Raw genomic sequence first — 13,495 nt, forward strand, 5'->3', positions numbered from 1 at the left:
CAATATTCTACAGAATAACTGGATACAGAAACATTACTGTAATTCATGTTGTAGATTAGCAGATATACTGTACGATAAATATTACCCATAAATTCAAAGCTTATATACTGGATGAGATCAGAGAATCAGACATGTCCAGGATGATCATGGCATCAACTCAACAGCCTAAAACTCCTGATCATCTTCCTATTGACTTTTTCTTGCCATATCAAATGTGTTTTATAAACTCACAGTTAAAGCAGCCATATTTAAACTAATGTTACAAAGTCAAGGGTCAAGAGACCAGCTAAAACAAATACTGATCTCCAGTTAATTGGAGATCAGGGTATAGGGTGTGATTGTGAAAACAGTGTCAATGTCAGAGTGTCAATTTTGAGTGCTGTTGATTTACAGTATATTGCTGTAGGCTATTTTTGTTTTCTACGGTATATTACTGTTTTAATGAAAAAATGGTATGATATTGTCAGAATTTGGCCTTTTTATACAGCAATGGTTAACAGTGTAATGCAAGCTCATGTGTTCCTAAAAGAACAGTATATGCTATTGCTACGGTGGTGCAAGGAGCCGTTGCTTACACACTGAGCACTGTAACTAATTTCAGAAGCGCCTTCAGTGATCTGATTCTGGAATCAAGCCTGATTATATTGGTGATCTTGCAGTAATGTCAGTCAGAATGGCTCCTCCTCTTCCTCTGATTCTTCTGCTCATGATTCTCGCATTTCACGGTGAGCCACAAGTTCATTTTAAATTGTGTCAATCATCCTTTTGAACCCCCTTTCACATTTTTTGTATGAATCAAAAATATAATATTAAGCAAATTTTAGTCTTTTGTTTAGTAAAAACGAAAGTTCAGCTAAATGTTTCATTGTGTCCCCCAAACTAAAACGTACCAAGATAAAAAATAAATGTACAGGTTATGTACTGTACATCACTAACTATTATTTCAATTGTGCTGCAATGTAAACAGTTCATGTGTTCCAGGGAAAAAATAACAGCGTAAAGATTTGGAACAACATGAGGGTAATTGTAAAAAAAAAATGTTTTGTGTGAGTGTAAACTATCCCTATAATCTGTGTTTCAGGTGTTTCTGATGCTGATTGGGGTGTGAGTTACAGTCCTTCACACATCTGTGCACTAAAGGACTCAACAGTGATAATGAGATGCACTTATAAATACCCTTCTACTGGATATCAGATCATGAGAGTGTTCTGGACCAAAACAGAGGTAACAGATCCTGCCGAGCCTCCAGATCTGTCTGAGGACCCTGAATACAGTCAGAGGCTTCAGTATCTGGGAGATAAACAGCAGAACTGCACCGTCAGACTGAGTCATGTGACACTGAAGGATGAAGACATGTACTATTTCAGATTCATCACTAATAAACCTGGTGGAAAATGGATTGGTAAACCTGGAGTGACTCTTACTGTCACAGGTGACTTTGATGAGGTTTATCTCTTCTTCTGTGCATTATGTTGAATAATAATCAGTGTATGACAGCAGCACTAGATATAATGTGTGTGTTGTGTTCAGATCTTAAGGTGGAGTCTCCTAAGAGAGTGACAGAGGGAGATTCAGTCACTCTGAGATGTAAAAGCAGCTGCGCTCTGACTGACAGAGCAACATTCATCTGGTACAGAAACTCACAGCCATTAACTGAGAGAAGAGACAGAAACAATGAACTCCTGCTGCAGTCAGTCAGAAGAGAGGATTCAGGCAGATATAGCTGTGCTGTAGACGGACACACTCACATCTCTCCTGCTGTTCAGCTCAATGTCACGTGTGAGTATGTACTATAATATAGTAAAATATATTTTATGTACTATAGTGTTTTATTTAACAACGTATTTTCTTTGATGATTCACCCCTACTAGTCATAAGTTTTAAATGTAAGAACTGATTTTCCTGCTAAAACAAAAGCTGAGATAAAATTCACCCTACAATAAAGCAATAACGCAATTAAACGCACCCTGGACAGAAGATCGCAAAGAAAGAGCACAGGGCATTGTCTTGTCCAAACTTTTCTTCTTCCTTATGTCTGCATCCCCCTCTCCCTCGATGGGTAAAATGGTCTTAATTTCATTGCAGTCATTGGTATTATGAGAAAGATTGAGAACTTAGGAGAATCCTGTTCTCCTCTTTGGGTGATGTCTGATAATGATCTGATAATTCTCCCCCCTCCCTGTAATGATAAACAGGACGGAAGCAATAGCAAGTGCAATGATGTTTATTAACAATGGTTCACTCGGGTCAGATGCATAAATGCAGAACTCAGCGTAGGCAGGCAGTCACTCCGAGAGAGAGGGTCAGACCAGGAACACAGACAGCAGGAGAGCGTGACGCAGGGACTGAGATGGACGATCCTGAGGTGACTGAAGAAGATGACGGTGAACCAGAGGTGAGAACGGGAGTGAAGCAATCCGGTATCCGGTGAACAGGAAACACGAGGAAAACAGGAACAGGCACGACCATGGGAAACTTCAACAATGATCTGACAAACATGAGACGAAAGACAGGGCATTAAATAGGCTGGTGAGATGACATGCAGCTGCCGCTGATCCCTGATAATCAGCGGTAACGCCCACATAAAACAATCAGCGTAACGAGACAACTCACACACCCAAACACACAAGACTAGAATGAGACAGTGGATCTACCAACCGTGACAGTAACCGGGGTCGGCGGATTAATGCGAGAGTAAAACACGGGTTTGATCTTTGAGACATGAAAGGCAGGATGAATTCTCCTGTACGCCGGAGGAAGTTTGAGTCGGACTGTCACCGGACTAATAATCTTGGTGACAGGGAACGGGCCAATAAATTTTGGAGCTAACTTGTTGTAAACGGAATGGAGCGGAATGTTCTTGGTAGAAAGCCACACTCTTTGACCCACGACGTATACGGGAGGCCTTAGCCTTAGTGTGCGCCCCCACCTGGAGCAGAGTCTCCCGGGCTCTGGTCCATGTGCAGTGGCACCTCTGGACGAAGGCGTGAGCGGAGGGGACCGCAACCTCGGATTTCAGACTAGGAAAAATTGGTGGCTGGTACCCTAAACTACACTCAAATGGAGAGAGGCCCGTGGATGACACTGGTAACAAGTTATGGGCATACTCAACCATAGAAATTTGTTGGCTCCAGGATGAAGGATTCTTGGATACCAAACATCGCAACATTCTCTACAAATCTTTGTTGGCTCGCTCGAACTGACCATTACTCTGGGGATGATAACCTGAAGACAAGCTGACCGTAGCTCCTAATAACCTACAAAACTCTTGCCAGAATTTGGACACAAATTGGGAACCCCTGTCAGAAACCACGTCCATTGAGAGGCCATGTAACCAAAAGACGTGATCAATTACAGTAACCGCTGTCTCCTTGGCTGAGGGTAATTTGGGCAAGGGAATGAAATGTGCCGCCTTCGAGAACCGGTCCACTACGGTTAAAACAACCGTCATGCCTTTAGAGGGCGGGAGGGCGGTGACAAAATCTAGCGCAATGTGGGACCAGGGTCTTGAAGGGACAGACAGCGGTCGGAGTAACCCATCAGGAGGTCGGTTAGACGTCTTACCACTGGCACAAATTGAGCAAGCCAAAACAAATTCATGAATATCGCGAGCCATTAATGGCCACCAGAATTGTTGCTTTACTAAACAGCTAGTACGATTTACTCCTGGAGGACAAGCCACGTTGGAGCAATGACCCCATCAAATAACGTCCGACCGTAACCCCTACGCAACAAACAATCGATTCGGTGGGCAACCGGGTGGAGGCGTTACCCCATCTAAGGCCTTCTTGACCTTTGATTTGACCTCCCATATGAGTGTGGAGATAACTACTTTCTCTGGTAAAATGCACTCGGGAGTAACCAGGCGTTCGGATGGATCAAAAATACGAGATAAGGATAGGGGTGTGATGTTCTTGGAACCCGGGCGGTACGAGAGAGAAAAATCAAAACGTCCGAAAAAAAGTGCCCACCGAGCCTGCCTGGAGTTGAGTCTTTTAGCAGATCTAATATATTCAAGGTTCTTATGATCGGTCCAAACGATAAAAGGTACCCCCGACCCCCTCTAACCAATGACGCCACTCCTCCAACGCTAACTTGACGGCCAACAACTCTCTGTTACCAATGTCATAGTTACGTTCGGCAGGTGATAAACGATGGGAGAAAAATGCGCATGGATGCATCTTGTCATCTGAGGAAGCGAGATGGGAAGAACTGCACCTACCCCCACCTCTGATGCGTGGGATCAGGGGCGACTAAGATGGGAGCCGAAACGAAGCGGCTCTTTAGGTTGGGGAATACAGCCTCGGCTGTATCGGACCACCTGAACGTCGTTCTGGGGGAGGTCAAGCCAGTCAGAGGTGCAGCTAGTTGGCTGAAGTTACAAATGAAACGGCGATAGAAATTGGCGAACCCCAGAAACCGCTGTAGGGCCTTACGGGAATCCGGACTTGGCCAATCTATCACAGCCTTAACCTTGTCAGGATCCATACGCACTCCAATCTTTTGTGAAAATGGATGTTCCCTGCAACCTCTCGAAGGCTGAAGACATCAACAGATAAGTATTCTTCACCGTGATGTTGTTCAGCTCTCGGTAATCAATACAAGGTCGCAGAGAACCATCCTTCTTACCAACAAAAAAGAACCCCGCCCCCACAGGAGAAAAAGAAGGTCGGATGAACCCCGTTGCTAGAGAATCAGAAATATATTTCTCCATGGCCTCCCTCTCAGGAACAGAAAGAGAGTAAAGCTTGCCCTTAGACAGAGACTTACCTGGCAATAAATCTATAGCACAGTCATAGGGACGATGCGGAGGGAGAGAAGCAGCGCAAGACTTACTGAACACTTCCTTCAGGTCCAGATGTGATATGTTGAAAAGAGAATGCCAGAAGTCCCTGTATGGTCTTCTATTTCTGATGGATATTCGAAGTGTGGATCCGTGCTCACTATAACAGCTAATATTGCCCACAATCCATAGCACTTTGGAGGATGATCCAGAACTACAAACTTCATTTTAACTTTTGTTAAAATCATCCTTTTGAACCCCCTTTCACATTTTTGTATGAATCAAAAATATAATATTAAGCAAATTTTAGTCTTTAGTTTAGTAAAAATTAAAGTTCAGCTAAATGTTTCAATGTTTCCCCCAAACTAAAACGTACCAAGATAAAAATAAATGTACAAGTTATGTACTGTACATCACTAACTATTATTTAAATTGCATTGCAATATAAACAGTTCATGTGTTCCAGGGAAAAAATAACAGCGTAAAGATTTGGAACTACATGAGGGTAATTGTAAAACTTTTTTTTGTGTGTGTGTGTGTAAACTATCCCTATAATCTGTGTTTCAGGGGTTTCTGATGCTGATTGGGGTGTGAGTTACAGTCCTTCACACATCTGTGCACTAAAGGACTCAACAGTGATAATGAGATGCACTTATAAATACCCTACTGGACATCAGATCATGAAAGCGTTCTGGACCAAAACACTGGTAATAGATTATGAAGAGCCTCCAGATCTGTCTGAGGACCCTGAATACAGTCAGAGGCTTCAGTATCTGGGAGATAAACAGCAGAACTGCAACATCAGACTGAGTCATGTGACACTGACGGATGAAGACGAGTACTATTTCAGTTTCATCACTGATAAACCTGATGGAAAATGGACTGGTGAATCAGGAGTGACTCTTACTGTCACAGGTGAGTTTGATGAGGTTTATCTCTTCTTCTGTGTATGTTCAATAATAATCAGTGTATGACAGCAGCACTAGATATAATGTGTGTGTTGTGTTCAGATCTTCAGGTGGAGTCTCCTAAGAGAGTGACAGAGGGAGATTCAGTCACTCTGAGATGTAAAAGCAGCTGTGCTCTGACTGACAGAGCAACATTCGTCTGGTACAGAAACTCACAGCCATTAACTGAGAGAAGAGACAGAAACAATGAACTCCTGCTGCAGTCAGTCAGAAGAGAGGATTCAGGCAGATATAGCTGTGCTGTAGACGGACACACTCACATCTCTCCTGCTGTTGAGCTCAATGTCATGTGTGAGTATGTGTTTTATGTACTTCATTTTCCTTGATGATTCACCCCTACTGGTCATAAGTTTTAAATGTAAGAACTGATTTTCCTGCTAAAACAAAAGCTGAGATAAAATTAACGGTACAATAAAGCAACAAATCAATAAAACGCACCCTGGACAGAAGATCGCAAAGAAAAAGCACAGGGCATTGTCTTGTCCAAACTTTTCTTCTTCCTTATGTCTGCATCCTCCTCTCCCTCTTCCCTTCCTCTCCTCCTGAGTCAAGTCACCAAAAGTTCACTAAGAATGTCTATATAATCACATGATGTATCTTGTGAATCCCCGAAAGCTGCTAGATCTGCTTATTTTTCAACCCTATTAGAAGAAAATAAATATAATCCTAGGTATTTATTTAAAACAGTGGCTAAACTAACGGAAAATAAAGCTTAAAGCCCAGAAGGTTCCAAGCAACATAGCAGTAATGACTTTATGAACTTCTTCACTTATAAGATTGATAACATCAGGGACAAAATTATAACTATGCAATCGTCTACTACAGTATTGCATCAGGGAGTGAATTTTAGTCTCCCTGATGAAAAATTTTATTCATTTATTGCTATAGGAGAGGAAGAATTTTGCAAACTCGTTAATTCATCTAAATCGACAACATGTATGTTAGACCCTATACCGACTAAGCTACTGAAAGAGATGCTCCCAGAGGTCATAGATCCTCTTCTTAATATCATTCATTCGTCTTTGTCTCTAGGATACGTACCAAAAAACCTTTAAGCTGGCTATGATTAAACCACTTACAGAACCATTCTACAGAATTAGTCAATTACAGGCTGATCTCGAATCTGCCTTTTCTGTCAAAGATATTAGAAAAAGCAGTATCCTCACAACTTTGTTCCTTTCTTGAAAGAAATTATATCTGCGAGGATTTTCAGTCCGGATTTAGACTGTACCATAGTACTGAGACAGCTCTCGTTAGAGTGACAAATGATCTGCTCTTATCATCCGATCGTGGTTGTATCTCTCTATTAGTGTTACTTGGTCTTAGTGCTGCATTTGACATTATCGACCACAACATTCTTTTAACCCTCTGGGGTCTAATGTGTTTTTGGGGCCCTTGGGATGTTTTGACATGCCCTGACATTTGTGCTTTTTTCAGTTATTTATAAACATGATAATGGCAAAGGTGTAAATTCACTCTATATAGCACAAACAGGGCTACCATAATATGCGAGCAACATGTATGTAGATGTTTGTATTTTTAAGAGAATAATGTTTATGCGTGGTTATTGAAAAAAATAAAAATTAAAGTTGCTGAAATAAGACCACAAAACTCATACTAAATATGTATCCACAAGACTTTTGACTAATGGATGTTGTCGCTTCGAGTTCTGGCTTCAAAATTATGTGAAAATAGTCTTGCTTTATCTTTCACATAAAACAATACATTGATTTAAATTGTGTAAGACAGGTTTTGCTTGGAAAGCCAATATGCGAGGGGGGTGTGAACGAAGAGTGGTTTACACCTGAGAATACAATGTCCCACCCACTCTGCATAATGAGCCATTCATTCAGGTGTGACACTGACTGAGCCAAGAATGAATGCAAGGACAAAATATATATTTAGAAGAAGACTTATATTGACCATTTAAGATTTTGCTTACATCTATCTTGTAAATATCTTTTGCTATTTTATTAAAAAGGTTACAATTACAACAATTACAATTTCAACAATATTTCAAGTGTACTCTTTCTTTGTAAAAAAATGATTATAGGCCTACATTTTATCATATGTATTCATTAGTTTGAATATAGCCAACATTGGAACAGCTAACATCTTAGTTGATGACTTTATTTTTGACAAAAATAGTATTTTATTTGATGTGGCAGTATATTCTACAGTAAAAACTGTACCCAAATCTAGTCAACAAAATGTTGTCTTTCATATTTCGCCTGACTGTAACATGGTTTTTATGAAATGTTAGGGCATATAAATGTTAATTTGCAGTTTAATACGTTGCTTATACAAATAGCCTACATTTTATTTCAACATATTTCAGTCAATTTTTACTCATCTCAGTATAGCAATACAGTTTGCTAAAACATCATCATTCATTCACACACAGAAATGCGATTTAAATTTAAACTGTCTTTTTGCGAGCTGTGGTAAACAGCGCGCATCTCTGCCATTCATTCATTCACACACAGAAATGCGATTCACTTGAGAAGGAAAAAAACTTACTACAGTATTCCTCAGCTCAGTCGGATCCTTGCTCCTCGAAATACCCGCACTTCTGAGGTACATTTTCCATTATTATTATTCCTCACAGAGCTGCGAGACGGTGTAAACAAGTACAATGATCTTATTAAACTTGTGTTTTCTCGAGCTGATATGGGGGCGTTCACAGGTTTGCGTGGACTGCCTCAGTCATTTGCGTTTGAATAGCGCACGCTCTCCGTGGGCGGAGTCACATTAAAAATAATTAGATGAGATGAGAACGACTGACATCTCGCTCTTTTCTTACAGATTACATGAACTGAGAATATTTGTTTTTTATATAAATTACTTTATTTAAAAGAAGAGAATTCAAGCTTCATGCCTGTGTGTCTGTATGTCTGTTTGACTGAGTATTCGCTGAGTTATTGTTCATTTTCGGACGCGTTTCAGAATGGACTACACTGACAGAGAGAAGGCAGAACTCGCTTCGTGTTTATTTTTCTTTATTTGGCAAAAAGCACAACACTTTGTTTTTACTGTGAGTATACACAAAAGTAATACACATTTAACAGAATCGATTGATGTATGAAACTTGTTTGTAATATCAAAGTCAACAGAGCAAAATGAATCTCTTTTGAACTGATAAAAAAAAAGCGAGCCTATCGCGCCGGCGCGATTGTGGACCTCAGGGGGTTAAATAGACTAGAAAACTATGTTGGCATTAGTGGAATTGCACTAGCATGGTTTAAATCATACTTATCTGACCGTTATCTGTTTGTAGCAGTAAATGAAGAGATGTCTTATTGATTACAAGTTCAGTATGGCATACCACAAGGCTCAGTACTAGGACCGCTGCTGTTCACTCTGTACATGCTACCATTAGAAGATATCATTAGGAAACATGGAATTAGCTTTCACTGTTATGCTGACGATACTATTACGTCCGCTAGGGGTAAGACGCAATAAATCAATAAACAAATACAACCAGCTTCCCGCAGGCCGTCAGATCAACAAGAATAATCACAAAAGGAAATAATGAATCAGTTAAAGGGACCCACGGCCCAAAGAAAACAAAGAAAAAGATAACAATAAAGTATAATTCGTTAACAACAAACATGAGTCGACAAAAATAAATAAATAAAGTGGTATTCTCGTCAGAGAGACCCAAGGCCCAAAATATCAAACAAAACCCAACCTAATAAAATTAAACAACCACTTAATTAACCTACCAGAAAAAAAAGAAAAGAAACTACAATAAGCTTACCTAACTGCGCTCATCAAAACATAATAAATAGATTCCAAACAAAAGAGCAGGTCTCTCCTACATCACCACTTTCTAAATGAAACACAACCAAAGAACACAGGAAAAACAACGTTTTGATCTGGCGGCTAGCAGGAAGCCAGAACCGCTGCGACCGACCCAAAGCCGCAACCATCCTCCATGTCGAGCGGAAGAGGCGTTTTTAAGGACCGAGTCATCATCTGATCACCCAATTACCGCTGGCAGGTTGTTATCAAATCAGCGGTAATCTGAAACTCAAAGAAAAACATATACAGACACAAAAACAAATACACATAACGTAACAATACTCAGCTGTATATTTCTTCAAACTTACCAATTCACAAAATTAACGGAATGCATAGCTGATATAAAAAATTGGATGACTAGTAATTTCCTACTTCTAAATTCTGAAAAAAACAGAGATTCTAATTATTGGACAAAAAACTCGTAATAATCTAATAATCTAGAATACTGTCTAACACTTGATGGCTGCTCTGTTAAGTCTTCGTCGTCGGTTAGGAACCTGGGTGTGCTCTTTGATACCAATCTTTCATTTGAAAGTCATGTGTCTAGTATCAGTAAAACCGCATTTTTCCGCATTTTTTTTTTTTTTTTTGCGTTGCAATGTAAACAGTTCATGTGTTCCAGGGAAAAAATAACAGCGTAAAGATTTGGAACTACATGAGGGTGAGTGTAAACTATCCCTATAATCTGTGTTTCAGGGGTTTCTGGTGCTGATTGGGGTGTGAGTTACAGTCCTTCACACATCTGTGCACTAAAGGACTCAGCAGTGATAATGAGATGCACTTATACATACCCTACTGGACATCAGATCATGATAGTGTACTGGGCTAAATTGTTAATACATGGTGAAGAGCCTCCAGATCTGTCTGAGGACCCTGAATACAGTCAGAGGCTTCAGTATCTGGGAGATAAACAGCAGAACTGCACCGTCAGACTGAGTCATGTGACACTGAAGGATGAAGACATGTACTATTTCAGATTCATCACTGATAAACCTGATGGAAAATGGATTGGTAAACCTGGTGTAACTCTTAATGTCACAGGTGAGTTTGTTGAGGTTTATCTCTTCTTCTGTGCATTATGTTGAATAATAATCAGTGTATGACAGCAACACTAGATATAATGTGTGTGTTGTGTTCAGATCTTCAGGTGGAGTCTCCTAAGAGAGTGACAGAGGGAGATTCAGTCACTCTGAGATGTAAAAGCAGCTGCGCTCTGACTGACAGAGCAACATTCATCTGGTACAGAAACTCACAGCCATTAACTGAGAGAAGAGACAGAAACAATGAACTCCTGCTGCAGTCAGTCAGAAGAGAGGATTCAGGCAGATATAGCTGTGCTGTAGATGGACACATTCACATCTCTCCTGCTGTTCAGCTCAATGTCATGTGTGAGTAGGGTGTCTCTTCAAGATATCTGATAATTATCCCCCCTCCCCCGAAACCAGAGACATTCTTAGTGAACTCTTGGTGACTTGACTCAGGGGGAGAGGAAGGGTGGAGGGAGAGGGGGATGCAGAGCTAAGGAAGGAGAAAAGTTTGGACAGGACAATGTCCTGTGCTCTGTCTTTGCTATCTTCTGTCCAGGGTGCGTTTTATGGCTTTATTGCAGGGTGAGTTTTGTCTTAGCAGGAAAATCAGTTCTTACACAGCCTAGGCCCGGTTCTCAAGGATTCAACTGATAAAGGCCTGGAGCTGGACACTCCGCCATGTCTGGGCTGAAGGTGTTGGAGGACTCAACTGTTTTTTTCATTCTGGAGCAATAAGGGTGCACAGTAGTGTGCAGCAAGCCGACAGAGCCGGGCCTCTCAGTGCTTCTACCCGTTTAGGGTGAGAACATGGGAGGAGACCGGCTCTACATGTAGGCTATAATATCTAGCGAATGTGTTAGGTGTCGCCCAGCCCGCAGCTCTACAGATATCTGTTAGCGAGGGGCCACGTGCCAGTGCCCAGGAGGATGGGCGTTTATACGTCTCGCCCCCCTAAGGAACCTGACGGCCAGGTCGTGCATTCAAAAATGCGTTTCTGTGAGAGCATTTTCAACAGTAGCTTGTGGAGATTCTGATTCAAAACTCGCAGGTCCAAGATCAGTCGTAACCCACCGCCTTTCTTGAGTACAATGAAGTAGGGACTGAAGTACCCTGACCTCATATCGGCTGGAGGGACCAGCTCTATCGCGTCCTTCGCCAATAGGACTGCAATCTCCGCCCGCAAGACAATGGCATCGGCTGCTCTCACTGTAGTGGAGTGGATGGCCCGAAACTTGGGGGGACGCCGGGCAAATTGAATCGCATAGCCGAGCCTTATGGTCCGAATGAGCCATCGAGACAGACTGTGGAGCGCTAACCAGACCCACAGAGACCGTACAAGCGGGACCAGAGGGACCGTAGGTGTACCCGCAGTGGGGCAGCGAGGTGGAACTCAGGACGCGGCTCGGGAGGCTCTCTCTCTAGAAGCGGCCCTTAGCGGGGACTGAGTGTGCTGTGCAACACTTACCTGGTTCCACGGGGCAGGAGGCACAGGAGGAGGCTTGGTTGAGTTCTCGAACTGCACACTACTTGCCCGCTGGCGATAGAATAGGCGGATGAGAGTGGTGAGGATTCTCTCCTCCCACTGCTCTCCAGGCCCTCTTCAGACCCAGGGATAGAGGAACTGCTCTTTTTTTTTTTTTTTTTTTGGGGTACCACTGTGACTCCAGTGGTGGAACAGAATTTTGACTCAAAAGATTTGTTTCCTGGCCCTCCATCAGGAGAGAGCAGCTCCACCCATCTCTGTGTCACCCGTCTCAGGGGCGGGCGGTGTCATGCAGCGGACACAGTAGAGCAGGCTGTGCCGGAGTATTTATTTATTTATTTATTTTTGAAGGGGATGACACTTTTGTTGATGAGTAGACTGAGAGGCGGCCCACGAGGCACTCTGGTGGTACGTCTGGGGAAGCGCTTCAGTCTGCTGCTGACTACGGAGAACTGCTGGGCCAGTCCTCAACAGTGTCGCCGAAAAGACCACCTTGTGAGATGGGTGCATCGAGAAAGCGTACTTTGACGACCTCTCGCACCTCAGAAAGGACAGCCAGGGGCGCTTCTGGACCACCAAGGTGGACATCGTCTGACCGAGGGCCTGCGCTGTGATTTGATCGACAAGTGCAGCTCAAATCTGGCTCAGAACTATCCTCGTGCAGTAAGAGTGCCTTGGCCTCGCATTCAGGGCGAAGGTGGCCTGCCAGAGGCACAGCCACCCCAACGTCAAGGGTAGTGAGAGAGGTGAAAACTTTTTAGGCAGAATTTGGCACTTTTGGTGTTCCATATTTTGGCACCAATATAGCTCCATACTGCTAAGTTTTCAATGCACATCAGAGAAAGACCCGGGAAAGGATGGCTGTCAGGTCTGAATCTGATTCAGCATAAGCACACACACTATTACAATGGGAACTCAGCATCATCCTCATTTCCAGAGCGAAACAGCCCCACTCTCCGATGCAGCAATCGGCTGCCCTCAGCTGGAGCCCTGAATGAAACGCTAGGTTCCTCCATTTTTTTTTTTTTTAAGGACCAGCAATCCCATCCAGAAGCTGCTCAGGATGCTACAATGGAGAATAGACAAGGGGACTGCGCACCTAGAACGCAGAGCGAGAGCTGGGTTGCCGTGACAACCCGCGCTGCAGCCCGGCAGCTCGGCGGCACATGACACGCTGAGGAGCGAGAGACCCGTCGGGTTTTGCCTGGCGGAAGCTCTCGCAGATCTCCACGGTCTCCCAGAGTGTCGAGCAGACCTGCAGCTGTGCTTTTACACACAAGCAGTGGCTGGCCAACAACAGAGGGGACTCAAGCTTTCCAGAGAAAGAAGAGTCAACCGGCGTGCTGATGTGGTCATGTTCTCGTGCGAAAACATGAACCACCCACGAACACAGTCTCACATGTTTCCCAGGCAAGCGAGATAGTGATCG

The 13,495-nt window shown here is 42.8% G+C and overlaps 1 protein-coding gene across 1 annotated transcript in view; it reads left to right on the forward strand.

Moving 5' to 3' along the window:
* The window catches only part of LOC307144583 (B-cell receptor CD22-like), a 33,129-nt gene that overhangs the window by 4,605 nt on the left and 15,029 nt on the right, over positions 1-13,495 (forward strand). The window contains exons 2-8 of the mRNA XM_079847058.1: positions 602-725; positions 1,082-1,432; positions 1,531-1,779; positions 5,351-5,698; positions 5,794-6,042; positions 10,252-10,596; positions 10,695-10,943. Of these exons, the coding sequence (XP_079703184.1) occupies positions 662-725; positions 1,082-1,432; positions 1,531-1,779; positions 5,351-5,698; positions 5,794-6,042; positions 10,252-10,596; positions 10,695-10,943 (1,855 nt within the window). The 5' untranslated portion in view covers positions 602-661. The remainder of the gene's footprint in view (positions 1-601; positions 726-1,081; positions 1,433-1,530; positions 1,780-5,350; positions 5,699-5,793; positions 6,043-10,251; positions 10,597-10,694; positions 10,944-13,495) is intronic.

Source organism: Squalius cephalus, assembly GCF_949319135.1.
Source record: "Squalius cephalus genome assembly, chromosome: 2".
Taxonomy (NCBI): domain Eukaryota; kingdom Metazoa; phylum Chordata; class Actinopteri; order Cypriniformes; family Leuciscidae; genus Squalius; species Squalius cephalus.